This window comes from Hippocampus zosterae, chromosome 11 (assembly GCF_025434085.1).
Source record: "Hippocampus zosterae strain Florida chromosome 11, ASM2543408v3, whole genome shotgun sequence".
Classification (NCBI taxonomy): domain Eukaryota; kingdom Metazoa; phylum Chordata; class Actinopteri; order Syngnathiformes; family Syngnathidae; genus Hippocampus; species Hippocampus zosterae.
Window position 1 is genome coordinate 23,263,597 of NC_067461.1, and position 16,859 is coordinate 23,280,455.

A 16,859-nucleotide genomic window follows, 5' to 3' on the forward strand; every position below is an offset into this window, starting at 1 on the left:
CCTGAACCCCAAAAGACCTCAGTTTCCTGAGTAGGAGGAGTGTCTCTGTCCTTTCCTAATCAGGGTGTCCGTGTTTGTAGACCAGTCCAGTTTGTCGTTCAGAAGAACACCAAGGTACTTGTAGGAGGTCACCCTCTCTATGTCCGTACCCTGGATGTTCATCGGTGCTGGTGAGGACTTTTTCCTGCAGAAATCCACAACCAACTCCTTAGTTTTCCTAGGGTTGATCTGAAGGAGATTCTGCTGGCACCAGTCCACAAAGTCCTTTGTCAGTCCCCTGTACTCCCGATCGTCCCCTTCTGTAATGAGGCCAACAATTGCAGAGTCATCGGAGAACTTCTGAAGGTGGCAGTTTGGAGTGTCGTGTCTGAAGTCCGAGGTGTAGAGGATGAACAGGAACAGGTAGCCTGAACTATTGGGGAAAAATTGCTTGTGTGTTCTATATACTTAAATATATAAAGACGATTCTGTTTCAGATTATGTTGTTCTGGTGTATGCTTCCCAAACGTCAAAGTATTTTGTAAGCTTGTATATGTAATTGTCATTGATAAATTGTCTTTGACATTCATTATTGCTTCATTTTCCTTTACTTTACTATTCTATAGGGGTGTTCACACGGCAAGATTTGGTCCGGTGCTACGCCGGGGCTGCCCCAGTAGAGCGTTCACATGTGCAAATTAGCGCCGGCGTAGCCCCAGAAAACAGCTTACACCGGACCAAATTTGATCCACCTCAGGGAGGTGGTTTAAAAATTTGCTCCAGAGCAAATGCTCGTTTGCGAAGCAGGACCGGTGTAAATCTGCACGTGTGAACGCAACTGGGTTAAATTTGCTCCAGAGCAAATGCTTGTGAAGAGTTGATTAAGTACGTCGAGAATGCGTTGCATTTGTGCTCTGTCGGACTTTCGTCATGTTTAATAACGACAATAAAGACTTGGCTGGTAACATATTTCCTTTTGTAGGAGACTGGACTGTCTCAGAGTTGTTTGTGTAGTTTGTTTCTTTGTTGTGTGTTCACAACCCCCTGCGCCCCATATAATTTATTTTGTGATTTCCTCTCTTGATTTTCTGTTTGGCGCATTACGTGTTTGCTTTTCTGAGTGTCATTAAAGTCATCGTTGATTTATGTTTTCGGGGGCGGTCACTCTCGAGCAGAAGGCACGAAGACCGAGAAGGAGAATGACGTGCCTGTACAGTAGTCGGTTGAGTTGTGTATACGTTTTAAAAAGAACCAACACGACAGCTCATTTGTTTTCTGTCATTTTGCTCCGCTACAGATCGGAATCGCGGTTTTGAGGGTGGAGGTGCAATTAAATTAATTTCCAAAATTGTTCAGCTCTACTTGTGAGTGAACTTGAAATTTGGTGGATACTCATTGAGATTGATCTTCCAATTTAGCCACAACAACATCGAGAAAGGCGGCCCGGTAGTCTAGTGGTTAGCACGTCGGCTTCACAGTGCAGAGGTACCGGGTTCGATTCCAGCTCCGGCCTCCCTGTGTGGAGTGTGCATGTTCTCCCCCGGCCTGCGTGGGTTTTCTCCGGGTGCTCCGGTTTCCTCCCACATTCCAAAAATATGCATGGCAGGCTGATTGAACACTCTAAATTGTCCCTAGGTGTGAGTGTGAGCGTGGATGGTTGTTCGTCTATGTGTGCCCTGCGATTGGCTGGCAACCGATTCAGGGTGTCCCCCGCCTACTGCCCGGAGACGGCTGGGATGGGCTCCAGCACCCCCCGCGATCCTAGTGAGGATCAAGCGGTACGGAAGATGAATGAATGAATGAACATCGAGCAATTAAACCCATCCCCCACCCAAATAAAATTTGAACCAAGCTATAACCTTACCTGTATTGTTTTTGAAGGTCTAATGCAATAGAGCACAGATCCACATAATTACTGCTGGAAGCCAAATACTGAAAAACAAAAAACAAAAGTATATAGATTGGATTAGATCAACTTTATTGTCAAATCTACTGTATGTGTACCATACAGCACAGATGAAATTTCTTCCCTCTCAACATAAAACAAGAGGAGCCACTGCGGGTGACCGCGCCGCTATCAAAAGAAAAGTTAACAAAATAAAGATAAGATAGATAAGATTCAGCCTGTATGTAGGCTGAATCTTACTTATCCCAGTATTCATGTGTGTTTGTGTAGCTATATGTAAATACCTAAAACAACAGACAAACACTATGGGTGAACGAATTTTTGAAAATTGTCCAATCCATTTGGTCCAACAGTTTTGGTTCATATGTGTTACATGTGGTGCGTAATGTCTCCCCGCCCGCCAGACCTCCTGAGTGCTCAAGCCAAATGGTGGTGTGCATGATTACAGTGGTGCGCCGTGATTCTCACTCAAGGCAGGCCATGACGTGCGTTATAGCCTGCCAGCGACACAGCAGGGAATCATTTTGCAGCGGAACTCGTCATGCCTCAGAGGCTTCACCGGTTGGATTCATAAATGACGCTAGCATCATTGTAATGGTGCGGTCAGCCAATGCTAAAGCATCTTTATATGTCCAAGTCAAGATTGTTGCTCCATAAAAAAGATGAATTGGAATTCAAATTGGTTGGAAATTGCTTTGTTCATGACTAAGGTTTTTTGATTATCACAGAAACTTGGTTTAACCCAGTGGTTCTAATAATTTTCTGTCATGCCCCCCAAGGAAGAGGAAAACATCCCACCCACCCCCCCGCACGACTACAAATACAGTCGTATCATTTGTCTAGGATTGATTTAAAAGATTTAAAGTGCATCTGAAATTCAAAAATAACATTGAATCCTTAATTTAACAAATATTTTTTGACTGATCATGTCAAACCATACGATACTGAAAAATAAAATTATATAAACTCAATAACTAATAATGCATTCAAACTAATCACCAACATTAATTAATATATATATCAATTTTTAAATCAATGATGATGTCTGGATTAATGGCTACAATGAGCACATTTTGCAATGCACAAAGATACCAGAGGAGCCAAACATCCGCTCCTGGTTGACAGAACAGTCGCGCAAGACTGCAGGTCTGTCACGACCCCACGTAGACTCGGGGGCCGATGATTGTTTCATTGATACCGGTCTCTCCTCTGACTTAGGTTGTTTTATCGAGGAGTTGGCCGAGAAGAAGCGGGTTCATGACCTCGATGGGCGCCTCCTGGCGGTTGTGACACAAAGAACAGAACCACTTAAACTCCAAGTATCCGGTAACCATGTCGAGCATAGACGGTTTTATTTAATGCGGTCTCGAGCCGCTCCGGTTATACTCAGTTTGCCCTGGCTCAAGACTCAAGACAACCCCATCATTTCCTGGGAGCGCCCGGCAATAGAGAGTTGGAGCCGGTACTGTTACGAGCATTGTTTACGATCAGCCGTAGTGGAGCACGAACGTGCCGGTAACGACTCCCCAGAAACTATCTGCCTTGACGGAGTGCCAAACTGCTATCATGACCTACGACAAGTATTCAGCAAGGATCACGCATGCTCGTTGCCCCCGCACCGCCCATACGACTGCGCCATAGACCTGCAGGTGGGCGCTCCGTTGCCGAATTCACGGCTTTATCAGGTGTCTCAACCAGAACGAGAGGCACTAACGGAGTATATAAATAGCTCGCTCACTGCAGGTCTAATTAGACCATCGCGATCACCGTTAGGCGCGGGATTCTTTTTTGTGGAAAAGAAGGACAAGTCGCTACGACCATGCGTCGATTATCTTGGATTGAATGACATCACGATAAAAAATAAGTATCCGTTGCCGTTGTTGGACTCCGCCTTCGCTCCGTTGCAATCAGCCACTATATTTTCTAAGTTAGATTTACGCAGTGCTTACCATTTGGTACGCATTCGGGAAGGAGATGAATGGAAGACTGCTTTTAAGACCCCGCTGGGTCATTTCGAGTATTTGGTCATGCCTTTCGGTCTTGGTTTTATTATTGAACAGGGCAAGCTGAGAGCAGACCCCAACAAAACGCAGGCGGTGACGAACTGGCCTACTCCATCCAACCGGAAGGAGTTACAGCGTTTTTTGGGGTTTGCCAATTTCATTCAAATGGGACTCGGCTGCGGACACGGCGTTCGCAAGCTTAAAAGCAGCATTCACTAATCCTCCAGTGTTGCAACATCCTAACCCTGACTTTCCGTTCGTCGTAGAAGTGGACGCCTCGGATTCAGGGGTGGGGGCGGTGCTGTCCCAGCGTTCCCCGGTCGACCAGAAGCTGCATCCCTGCGCCTTTTTCTCTCGTCGACTCAGTGCAGCCGAGTCGAACTATGACGTGGGCAATCGCGAACTGTTGGCTGTGGTCGCCGCCTTGCAAGAATAGCGCCACTGGCTTGAGGGGGCACAGGAGCCATTCACTGTCTACACAGACCACAAAAACCTGGAATATCTCCGCTGCGCCAAAAGACTCAACTCCCGTCAGGCCAGGTGGGCCCTATTATTGACCCGGTTCAACTTCGTCCTCACATACTCTCCAGGGTCCAAGAACACCAAGCCCGACGCCCTTTCCCGTCTCCACGACCCCGCGGAAAGGGACCGGCCGCCGGAGACCATTCTCCCAGCCCAGTGCATCGTGGGGGCGCTGAGATGGGAGATCGAGCAGCGGATACAAGAAGCTCAGGATGGTATCCGGGTCCCGGCGGGACGTCCCGCGGGGAAGCTGTTTGTGCCCCCACCGCTGCGTTCGGAGGTGTTGCAGTGGGACTCTGTCATGGGCCTTCCTCCATCCCGTGGGCGGTCCGTCGTTCTCACTATCGTGGACCGGTTCTCTAAGGCCGCTCATTTTGTTCCTCTGTCCAAGTTGCCGTCTGCTTTGGAGACCGCCGACCTTCTCGTCAAGCACGTTTTCCGTCTCCATGGCATCCCGGTGGACATAGTCTCGGACCGGGGGCCCCAGTTCGTGTCCCGCGTATGGAAGCGGTTCTGCCGGTCCTTCGGGGCCACGGCCAGTCTGACCTTGGGATATCACCCCCAGTCCAACGGACAGGCCACGTGCCAACCAGGATCTGGGGGCGGCCCTCCGCTGTGTGTGCCTCCACTGTCCCTCCTCCTGGGCTGACCACTTACCTTGGGTGGAGTATGCGCACAACACCCTCGTCTCGTCAGCCACCGGTAGGTCCCCCTTCATGTCGGCCTACTGGTACCAACCACTGCTGTTCCCGTCCCAGGAGGGACAAGTGGAGGTCCCTTCGGTGCACCACCTGTCCACGTGTGTAAGGAGGCCCGTGCTGCACTGTCCCGCACGGCGGCCCGGAACCGGCAGATCACGGATCGTCGTCGGCGCCCGGCACCTACCTACGTGGTGGGACAAAAGGTGTGGCTGGCGATGAGGGACCTTCGCCTGGCCAGCACGTCTGCGAAACTGGGGCCCCGTTTCACCGGACCTTTCGAGGTCGAGTCCATCATCAGCCCCGTCGCGGTCAAGCTCCGGCTACCGGCCACCATGAAGGTTCACACTGTGTTCCACGTCTCCCTGCTCAAACCGGTGACTTCCAGTCCCTTGGCTCCTTCTCCCGCTCCGCCCCCTCCTCCGCGGGTCGTCGATGGTGACCCGGTCTACACGGTACGAGCCATCCTGGACTCTCGGCGCAGGGGAAGGGGGTTCCAGTATCTGGTCGACTGGGAGGGCTACGGGCCGGAGGAGCGGCAATGGGTCCCCTGCTCCTGGATCCTTGATCCGTCCCTTCTGCGCGACTTCCACGCCGCTCATCCATCTAAACTGGGTAGGCCGCCGGGAGGCGTCCGTTGGGGGGGGGGGTACTGTCACGTCTTGTGTTTGCCAGCAGGGGGCGGGCTTTCTGCCCGCCGCTTGCACACCTGTCACCCATTTGGGAGTGATTGCTCAGCCTTTATTTGGACGCTCTGGCAGTCTACTCACTGCCGGAGTATTCCACGCCGTGCCAAAATTCTCTCGCCCAATTCCTACTTGTATTATTCATTGACTCTTAGCCTTGTGGCTGTTATTGCGCGTCGTTGTTCCTCTTGCGAGTGAAATTTATATCATTGTCTAATCAGACCCTCCTTGCTATTTTTTTCGGCAAGCGTTTTCTGTTGTCCTCTTTATTTTATCCCTGGTCCTTATTTTGACCAGCGCTTTTTGTTATTCTCCCTGTCGGGTAATTTTGTGTTCGTATTCTTTTGTTCTCTGACAAAACCTCTCTCTGTATCTGCTATTTCGGGGATCCACTTTCAGTTATTTTGTTGTGCACGAAGCAATAATTCCATCGCTTCGTGCACAACGTGACAAGGTCCCGACATACCTCCCTGTGAACAGCCTGGATTGATGTGATGTGGCTTTGGAGGCCTGTGACTCAACGACACATACATGGATCACTGAATGCTTGGAGTTGTATAAGGCAAACAGGAGCTTATAAACTGCCACTATTTGAGAAACACTGGTTTAACCTGAGAATATGCAATACTAGCATAGAATTAGCCAGCCCTCATCTTTAAAAACTCATAGTCATATATATAGAGTCATATATATGAATTGCGAGAATTGTGACACCCCTTAAGTCCCCATCTAACTGAGGGGCGAACAATTGCGACTGTTGGTAAAGACCTGTAAAGAACTGTCTCATCAGGTTTCACTGAAGTTCGCAAAATGTCAGCCTAATGTTTGGCAGATCTTCGGCAACTGTTTTAGTGATGTTTCTTTTTGCAAAGAAAGTTTGAATTATGGGCGAACTTCTGGCGACATTGAACGAACCCTGATGAGAATGACACATTCGCCGCCTTCGAAAACACAATTGTTCACTGCTACAGCTCAATGGGATAGGAGCTTTACCTAATTTGAGTGGAAATGTATCCACTCAAATTATAGGTCTGTTTTGAAAACAAGAGAGACACAGGAAGCAGCAGAGAACAACGACACGACGACCCTATACAAGATCGTGCGGGAGCTAACCAACTCCAGGAGCAGCTCTGGCATGCCAATCAGGAGCAAGGATGGCAGGACACTTCTAAGCGACGAGGAGCAAGAAGCAAGATGGCTGGAACACTTCAGGGAGGTTCTCAACCAACCAATGCCTCCCGTGCTCTTCAATCAAGGGCCTTAAGAACAACAAGGCACCGGGACTCAATGAGATAGCTGCCGAGCTGTTGAAACATGGCCAAGATGCTGTTGTGGAGAGCCTTACCCACCTGTTCAACCTGATTTGGCATGCTGAAGAGGTTCCTGCCGACTGGAGACGTGGGGTCATTGTCACGCTCCCCAAGAAGGGAAGCCTCGCAGACCGCAATAACTGGCGGGGCATTACGCTGCTGTCAATTCCCAGCAAGGTATTCTGCAGTGTTCTGCTACATCGCCTTAAAGATAAAGTGGATAACATCTTGAGGGAAGAGCAAGCCGGTTTCAGGAAGGGAAGGTCTTGCGCCGAACAGATCTTTACCCTTCGAAACATCATAGAGCAGTGCCAAGAACTTCAGATACCACTTATGATCAACTATATCGATTTCAAGAAAGCCTTCGACAGCATCCACCGGGAGTCACTGTGGCAGATCGTCCAGCTGTATGGTGTACCCCTCAAGTACATCAACATCTTCAGGTCATTGTACCACAACTCAACCTGTTGTGTCAAAACCAACAGTGGCACAACTGATGATTTGACATTGTCACTGGTGTAAGACAGGGTTGCATTCTGTCACCTCTACTCTTCATCATCATAATTGACTTTGTGATGAGGAAGTCCATCACAGGAGCAAAAGTTGGCATCAAGTGGGGAGGGAAAAGACTAGCTGACCTGGAATTTGCAGATGATTTGGCACTGTTAAGTCACACCCAGCCCGCACTCCAGGAGTTGACCAATAATCTGTATGAGCACGGAGTTAAGGTCGGTTTGCGAATTAGCCAGGAAAAGACCAAGGCCATGGCCGTTGGAAAGCACCAACACCTTCAACCACTCATTCTACACCAACATGACATAGAGTACATTGACAGCTTCACATATCTTGGGAGTAACATCTCAAATACAGGTGGTGTGGAGAAAGACGTCAACAGTAGACTTGGTAAAGCTGCGGGAGTGTTCCAACGCCTCCGCAACATCTGGTCAACGAAAGCCATCACTACGACCACCAAGCTACGCCTCTATATGTCAGTGGTCATCCCAACAGCGATTTACGCCTGTGGGGCATGGATGAAGACAGCCAACATAACCAACAAGTTAGATGTCTTCCATCGGCGTTGCCTGAGATCCATCCTGAGGATATCATGGAGAGACCACATCACCAACGAGGAGGTGATGAAGAAGGCAGGAGTGGCTGAACTGTCAGACATCGTCTCTGAAAGGAGAAGGAAAATGATCGGCCACGTACTCCGACTGCCAAGAGAGAGACCAGCAAGTGTGGCCATGGACTGGATGCCAGAGGGTGGAAAGAGGAGGAGAGGTAGGCCAAAGAAGACGTGGAGACAGACTGCCAAAGAAGACCTCAGTGAGATGGGTGTCAGCTGGCATGGAGTAAGAAGGGTCGCCAGTGACCGGACCAAATGGAGGAAACTCGTCGCCCAATGTTCCAAATAGGAACGGGCAGAACTAACTAACTAACTAACTTTGAGTTAGCAAACTGGAGTGTTTCTGGACACCTTGACATGGAGAAGGACACGACATCTGTCCTGGGTTACATCAAATTCTGCATAGACATCATCACCATGGAAAAGCAGATCTGGGTTTACCCTAATGCTAAATCCTGGATTAAATAGTAGTAGAACCTGCTCCGGGCAAGGAATACCACCTTCAGGTCTGGTGATGAGGCGCTGCAGAGCGCTCCCAGAGCATTAAGGCATTCAGGGGGACATGGCTGCTGATAGGAGGAGGAGAGAGAACTAATTCCAGAGCAACAATTCCGGACAAGTGTAGAAGGGTGTCCAGCACTACAGACACAGAAGATTGACAGTGGACCATGGTGAAACATCATGAGTAAAGCAGCTTTACATGTTCTTCGATAGCTTTGCGGTACAGCCACCAGCTCACAGAACCCACACAAGGACACTAGATGAGGAGTGTGCTGTGGGCAGTGAAGCCGAGGAAAACTCTGGTTCCCGGTGGCATCTCAGGGCAGGTGTTGAGGTACTGTGCTGATCAGCTGGCTGGAATGTTCACCTTCATTTTAAACCGGTCCCTAACTGGCCAACTGTCGCTTCTTGCCTGCCTAAATACCTCCATCATTGTCCCGCTCCCTAAGAGGAACATCAGTCGATTGAATGACTACCCCCCGGCCCCCATTGGCACAGACACCCATAGTCATTAAATGTGATGGAAAACTGATCAGATTCACGTCAGTTCCTGCCTCACCCTGTGTCTGACTCTCACCAGTTTGCTTTTCGAACCAACAGGTCCATGGAGAATGCTCTGGCGAAATCTCTCCACTCTGCTCTGTCGCACCTGTAGGAGCAAAGGAGTTACGTCCGGCTCAACATTTAATACCAGCCTCCAACGCAGACTGATGAATATCATGTCAGGCCCGGGGGTGACTCATTTAATATCCCTTTGGATTTTGGATTTCCAAACGAACGGGTCCCAGAGGATGAAAATGGGCTCCCACTTCTCGGCCATTAGGCTCAGTACCGGCTCCCACTATGGGCTTTGTATCGAGTCCCTATTTCCAGAGGATGAAAATGGGCTCCCACTTCTCGGCCATTAGGCTGAGTACCTGCTCCCACTCTGGGCTTTGTATCGAGTCCCTTACTTTTCACCCTCTGTACTTATTAACTTGCGCCCCCCATCCACCACAACAACAGCATTATAAAATTTGCGGACGACACTACTGCGGTGGGGCTCATCTTTGGGTGGGGGTTGGGGGGTGAACTAGCATACCGGGATAAGGTCGAGTGTGATGTCAACAAAACAACTTTATCCTAAAATACAACCAAAACAAATATTATCGTGGCCTACGGGAGGATGAAGAGACATTCAGCCACTGCTCATCTGTGGGGACCCTGAAGAGACGGGACCTGACATTCATTTCTTGAGTGTGCATATTACATACAACCTGACTTGGAGCACAAATACAACAATTGTGAAGAAGGCACAGCAGAGACTGAATTTCTTGAGGGTCCTCAGGAGTAACAATGTGCCATAAAACTGTTAGTGTCTTTCTATCGCTGCTCCACAGAGAGCATCCTCACTTTCTTTCATGTGTGTTTGCCAGTTGCACAATATCAGACAGGAAGGCTCTCCAAAGGTCTATTAATATGGCCGAGAAAATCATCCGTTGCCCTCTGCATTCCTTCAAAAAACTGGATAGATTTTGTTGTCTCAGTTAGGCGCAAAAAATGATCAGAGACTCCATTCACCCCAGACATCACCTATTTGAACTTCTACCACCGGGCAGATGTTACTGTGTATATGACATGTTTGTATGTTTGTGTGTGTGTGTGTGTGTGTGTGTGTGTGTGTGTGTGTGTGTGTGTGTGTGTGTGTGTGTGTGTGTGTGTGTGTGCGTGCGTGTGCGTGCGTGCATCGCTATTATAATTAACTGCCATATTTTCTCTTTTGAAACACTCTTTGCAGTATATTAAATGTGACAAACAATTTCATCAACCGCAATGTGCTTTTAACGGTGTGTTTCCACAAGATGCTTTTGACGGTGTGTTTCCAAAGATCCATCATGTTGGGAGGGTATGAAATGATCAGTGAAATATAATGCATTAAATAATGACTATACATGGACAGTACCTGGCAGGGCCACCAACACATGGCTCTGCTTCTGTACTTCAATAAATACAGTAGAAGCAGGCAATGGTAATAAAAGACATACTTCTTCCAATCGCTGTTTGAGTCGAACATCCAGGTAGCCATTACCTCGGTTCTTCATTTCTGGAAGGGGGTTTTCGGGACACTAAAATAAGAAAGAAAAGCATGATTTACTTCAGTGCTTTATAGGCCTGGCAGGTCATCATCAATATGTACAGTGATCGATATCAAGAGAAAATACACTTTATAACGTGTGACAGAAAAAAAATCTGTAGGCAAATCCGGACTGCGGGATTGTGTGTGTTGTAGTCAGGGCACAGCCTCCTCCAAACACATATACACACACAGATAGAATTTGAGTCCCTGAGGCCATGACGTACCCGCGATGATTTCCAACTTTGCTGTGCCGTTTACTTACGCTGGAATTACTGCGTTCGGTTGAACTAGAAGTTCAATTGTTTCACTTTAAAATACAATGGAAACATGTTGAAAAAAACTCAGTAAGCTACGTGTCGGATGTGGTGTCCATTTTTATTGGTAACGACTGACAAATAAAATACGCTGGTTGCATGCAATAAACATTTCCTTACTGTGTTCTTTTGTTTGAGTCAGCAGGATTTCAAAGGTGTACAATTCACCTACATGCATTTCGTCTTTTTCAAAGTGAACAGCTACAAAGTTGTGGTAATCTACTGTATTTTCACGACTATAAGGCGCCATTAAAACTCTTAAATTTTCTCCAAAATGGACAGGACGCCTTATAATGCGGAGCGTCTAGTGCAGGGGTGCCCATTACGTCAATCCTGATCTACCGGTAGATCTAAGACCGGTCCCAAGTAGATCCGAGGAGTGTCGACCATTTGTGTGTCTTTGTACATGTTAGTAACATATTTTTTGTGTTAATGTAATGTTAATCAGTCTCATTCGCTGCAAGGAGAGATACCGACGCTCGTTCCTACCGACTGCTGTCAGGCTGCTGAATAAAAATAACAATAATAATAATAATAATTAAATGATGTGTAAAACAATTGTAAATAGCACTGCGATTTATCCATTTTGTATTTATATTGCACTTAATTGAACGGTGTTTGTTTTTTTCTTCTTTCTACCCACATTCTTGCTGCTGGAGGCTGTAGATTTCCCCAGTGTGGGACAAATAAAGGATATCTTATCTTATTTTCAGAGAATAAATATTTTAAAAATAAAATAAAGCAGGTACATCTTGAATTTACGGTGGCGCGTGATGACGTGCAGCTAAATCCCAAAGAAAAGCTGACCAGATTCCACACCTACTGCAGTTAAAAGTGTCATATTTTGTGTTTCATTAAATAGAGACGCATTCTTGGATATCTTAATCCGCCTGCCACACTTGGCTTCCCTTAACGACTGTTCTCTCAACCAATCTTGACATTCTTAGCTTCCCCACTTGGGCTTTGGCAAGTGATGAGGGACAAGCATACTTTGCACTTTCAAATACAACCAAAAGACTACAGACAAACATACTCAGCCCAACCACATCTGCTCACTTTCAACATGCCAGTGAATCACACTATAGAGAAGAAGAGGCACAGTCGCAATACACACAATAGGGTGCAAGAGGTCGGCTTTCCGGTTGTACTTGGTTGCCATGGTAATGGACAGAAACTGCATACGATGCTCCCTAAAGAAAAGTTTCCAGCCGGAGTCATGTTTCAGGCCAACCAAAAGGGCTGGATGGATGAGGAGAAAATGAGAGAGGGGCTGAGTGAGGTGAATGTAAAGAGACCGGATGTTTTTTTTCCCCACATGTCATTGTCCCTATTGATCTTTGACTCCATGCGCAGCCATCTCAGAGCCGCTGTGAAAAACCACGAGCAGCAAATAAACTCGTAGCCTGCCATCATTCCGGGAGGCTTGATCAAGGCACTCCAACTGTCGGACATCGGTGTAAAGTGAAAAAAGTGAAGTGAAGTTGAGAGCCATATGGGAGTGATGGCGAAAACAGCTTTAGTAAGGCTGGGAGGCAGTGCCAGGTGAGTTACGTCAAAATTTCTGAATGGACTGTCGATGCTTGAGCTAACCTGTCTGCTTGCATTGTTGTTCAAGCTTCCGCAAAAGCGAGCATCATTTCAACATGACTGACGATGACTGGAAGAAACCTGGCATGTTTGATGTGTTTATGTAACGGGCAGTAGACTTTGTGAAAATAGATACATACAGGTATGTCACTTTCAAATCTCTTAGCACGGTTGTACACATCACGCTAAAATAGTCAACCTACTATCACAGTAAAATAGCCGATTCACTGCTGAATAGTGATGTGTCCTTCGCGAACGAGCCGGCTCCGAGAGCGATGGGAGCCGGCTCCCACCTCATTGGGGAGCCGGAAGGGGAGGGTTACACACGCACGCACGCACGCACACACACACACAAACACACGCGCGCTGCAGTTTAGAGAAGGGGGAGGGGTTAAAGAAGAGACACACAAACAGCAGCACACTGAGCAGCACGCGAACAAGACAGACGAGAGAGCTAGTTAGTGAAAAAAACAACACGGTGGAAAGTGGAAAGGTGAGAAAATGGATAGGAAACGCAGTGAAATATGGACTCATTTCAATTTAATTGATAGTTCAAAGGCTGCGTGTAGACTGTGCAAGGTTAAAATATCCCATAGATCAGGCTCCACAAATAACCTGCACAGGCACATCAGAAATATCCACCCATCAGTACAATTTGAAGAGAAAAGACAAGCAAGGGGACCAGCTATTAATGAAGGTGCTAGTGTGTCTGCAACTGTTGCTGCTACTGCAATGTCACAACTGCCTAGATGTACAACCCAGACCTCTATGAGCCACTTTATGCAAAAAGCTATAAAACCAGCAAAACAGAACACAATTGATAGGGAACTGGGTAAAATGATTGCAAGGGATTTTCATCCATTTTGTGTTGGCTGTGTGTTGTCGCAACATCTGTCCCCTCAGAGAGAATCTTCTCCAAAACAGGGCAAATATTAACAGAGAGGAGAAAGAGGATCAACCCCTCAAAGCTGAGGCACTTGGTTTTTCCTCATGCCAATCTTCGCTAAAGACAAGCTAAAACCTTTACCTGGATGCTGCTTTTTTTTCTTTTTGTTTTACAAATTTTAATTTAAAATTTCATTCATTCATCTTCTGAGCCGCTTGATCCTCACTAGGGTCGCGGGGGGTGCTGGAGCCTATCCCAGCTGTCTTCGGGCATTAGGCGGAGGACACCCTGAATCGGTTGCCAGCCAATCGCAGGGCACACAGAAACCAACAACCATTCGCACTCACACTCACAACTAGGGACAATTTAGAGTGTTCAATCAGCCTGCCACGCATGTTTTTGGAATGTGGGAGGAAACCGGAGCACCCGGAGAAAATCCACGCAGGCCCAGGGAGAACATGCAAACTCCACACAGGGAGGCCGGGGCTGGAATCGAACCCGATACCTCTGCACTGTGAAGCCGACGTGCTAACCACTGGGCTACTGGGCCACCCACTGGGCTACTGGGCCGCCTAAATTTATAATTTGTTGTGTGGTCTTCAAAGCTTACTTACCATATTTTCACGACTATAAGGCGCCATTAAAAAAGTCTTAAATTTTCTCCAAAATGGACAGGATGCCTTATGGTGCGGAGCGTCCTTTATATGCGCCGAGTTCCAAAATCTGGCTGACAGCCGACACGCTGTTTATATAGAGAAAAGGCGGAAGTGACTGTGGCCGCATGCGGGAAAGAAGTCGGCCAATCAGGGAAGGGTGGGCGTGTATATATACATATATGGAGAGGGAGAGAGAGGACAGGCAAGCTAGTCCGCCAATGGTGAAGTGTGGGCGTGTAAGTGGACGCCTCAAGCCAGTACCAACACTTGTATAGAGTGTGGCAATGTGCATTGTTGCAAAACAACTCCGGTTTTGGTTTCCAAGAACCCCTGAAAATAAATTCGACAAAAAGACACGCCTACGAAGCTCAGTTCAAACTTAAAGCCACCGGTTATGCTTTTGGCATGCATGCCCATCTCACAGCAGCGGTGAAAAAAACAAGTCAAGCAAATGAACTCTGAGCTTGCCGTTATTCCCGGAGGGTTGACTAAAGAACTCCAACCGCTGGACATTGGCATCAACCGGGCGTTTAAAGTAAAGTTGCAAACGGCATGGGAACAATGGCTGATCGGTGGCAAACACAACTTTACAAAGAGTGAGAGGCAACGCTGGGCGAGTTACGCCACAATACGCAACAACGAGAGGGAACGCGGCTTTTTTGATGGATTACGGTACTTGCACAATTGTTCAATTATTTCTACACACACACGCGCTGCCACCATGTTTCGCTCTGTTCTTTACTTTCAAATGTGGGAAAGCTTCACACGAGAGAAATGTTCACTTTGCTGTTGCTACTCCTTCTTTCCGCTCGGCAATGCGTAGCAACTCACACTAGCATGTGATGCATTCAATGACAACTGAGATGTGCAGTCCTCTGCTTCTGATACAGAGGATGAGGACTTTGATGGATTTCTGGGTGGTGATTGATCGATAAACGTGAGAACATTGTACGATGGCTAAATAAAATACACCCGAACTCAGTTCTGCTTTCGTTGCCTTTTTAAAAACGTGTTTTTATCTTATCTGTATGTCTTGGCATGCTACCGTATGCTGCAAGCTAACGTGTTAGAGTGCGCGCATGCATGCCGTACGTTTAAGCTGGCGTATGTTTTACCACTGTAAAACTGCGGCCATTAGTACGATGCGTCCTGTGTATGTGTAAAATACAGAAATGTCACCCATTAATGAGACTGCGGCCATTAGTACGATGCGTCGAATGGTCGTGAAAATACGGTATGCCGTTTTACTGTAAATAGTTAAAAGCTTATAAATATACACATTTAGAGATTGGAACTTTTTGACGACCTTGTTTTGAGATGGGTCTTTGTACTTTTTTATTTTTGTAGCACTCCATGTCGAGTATGTTCAGTAGAATATAAATAAAGCCATATAAATAATAAATATTTGATATAATGTCTATTTTTTGCATTAGTACTTCATTTTACACATAATATTACGTTATTTTTGGTATTAAATTAATTTAAGCAACAAAAAAACTGAGGAGCCATTTGGGAGCCGAAAGAGTCGGCTCTTTTTAGGGAGCCGATCCAAAAGAGCCGGCTCTCTAAAAGGAGCCGGAATTCCCATCACTACTGCTGAATCAGAGCTCGCACTTGCTATATCTATCAATCAGAAATATTCAAGGCAAAATAACGCTCGAGGGGAGTTACATATGAGCATTCAGCGGCCGTGCATTTATTTTTCTGAATACCCTTGCCAGAAATGTGTACATTTTGTACGCAGCCTACGTAATGGGTTAAAATTTAACTCAACATCGTGATTTTGCTTCCTTTCACGAGCAAAGTTTAATTTTTCTGACACAGAGCACAATACGCGTTTCGTGAAACAACACAAACGCGCTACTCAACATTAGATGAAGATTTATAAAAACACATTTTCTTGTGGCTGAGAAGACGCTACAATTAGGAATAAAACAAACCCCGCATGGAATCAAAACAAAAAGAACCCTTATCTAAAACGATCATCGTAATACGTTACAAGGTAATACGTCGAATTTATTCATGTAAGATCTTACCTTTTTGAATTATGCTCAATTTGTTAAAACTAAATAAAAATGTGATGAAAACCTCACGTACAGGATCGCTTTGCTTCGTTGTTATTTTTCTTCTACTACCTCTTCTTCGTCGTCGTCGTCGTCGTCTTCGTCTTCGTCGTCTTCGTCTTCTTCTTCTTCTTCTTCTTCTTCTCCTCCTCGCCTTCCTCCTCTTCTTCTTCTTCTTCTTCTTCTTCTTCTTCTTCTTCTTCTTCTTCTTCTTCTTCTATTACTACTGAAGGTTGGTTAAACAAATTTTGGTACGCTAACGCTACCACGAGCGTTACCACACTGCCCCCACGGTCCACAAACAGACGGTCAAATGTCATCGCATCGTCCCCTAATGTGGAACCCTCAGTAACGGCGCTCGGCATACGCTGATCACACACTGAGTGTAGGGCACTAACAGTTTTTAAAAAATCGGAATAATTGGAATTATAATAACAACAGTACATATACTAAAGTTTTGTAAAATGGGTCTATAAACATAGGTGGAAATATGGGATGTTACGAGA

At 46.7% G+C, this 16,859-nt stretch overlaps 1 protein-coding gene across 3 annotated transcripts in view; it reads right to left on the reverse strand.

The window, feature by feature from the left end:
• The window catches only part of nvl (nuclear VCP like), a 102,422-nt gene extending 85,919 nt beyond the window's left edge, over positions 1–16,503 (reverse strand). For 2 of the 3 annotated variants that reach the window (XM_052081041.1, XM_052081039.1), the window contains exons 1-3: positions 16,327–16,503; positions 10,756–10,836; positions 1,844–1,911 (exon numbers count right to left, since the gene is read on the reverse strand). In XM_052081041.1, the coding sequence (XP_051937001.1) occupies positions 1,844–1,911; positions 10,756–10,812 (125 nt within the window). In that variant the 5' untranslated portion in view covers positions 10,813–10,836; positions 16,327–16,503. The remainder of the gene's footprint in view (positions 1–1,843; positions 1,912–10,755; positions 10,837–16,326) is intronic. The other variant, XM_052081040.1, reaches the window with a different exon arrangement.
• Positions 16,504–16,859: the final 356 nt, after the last annotated feature.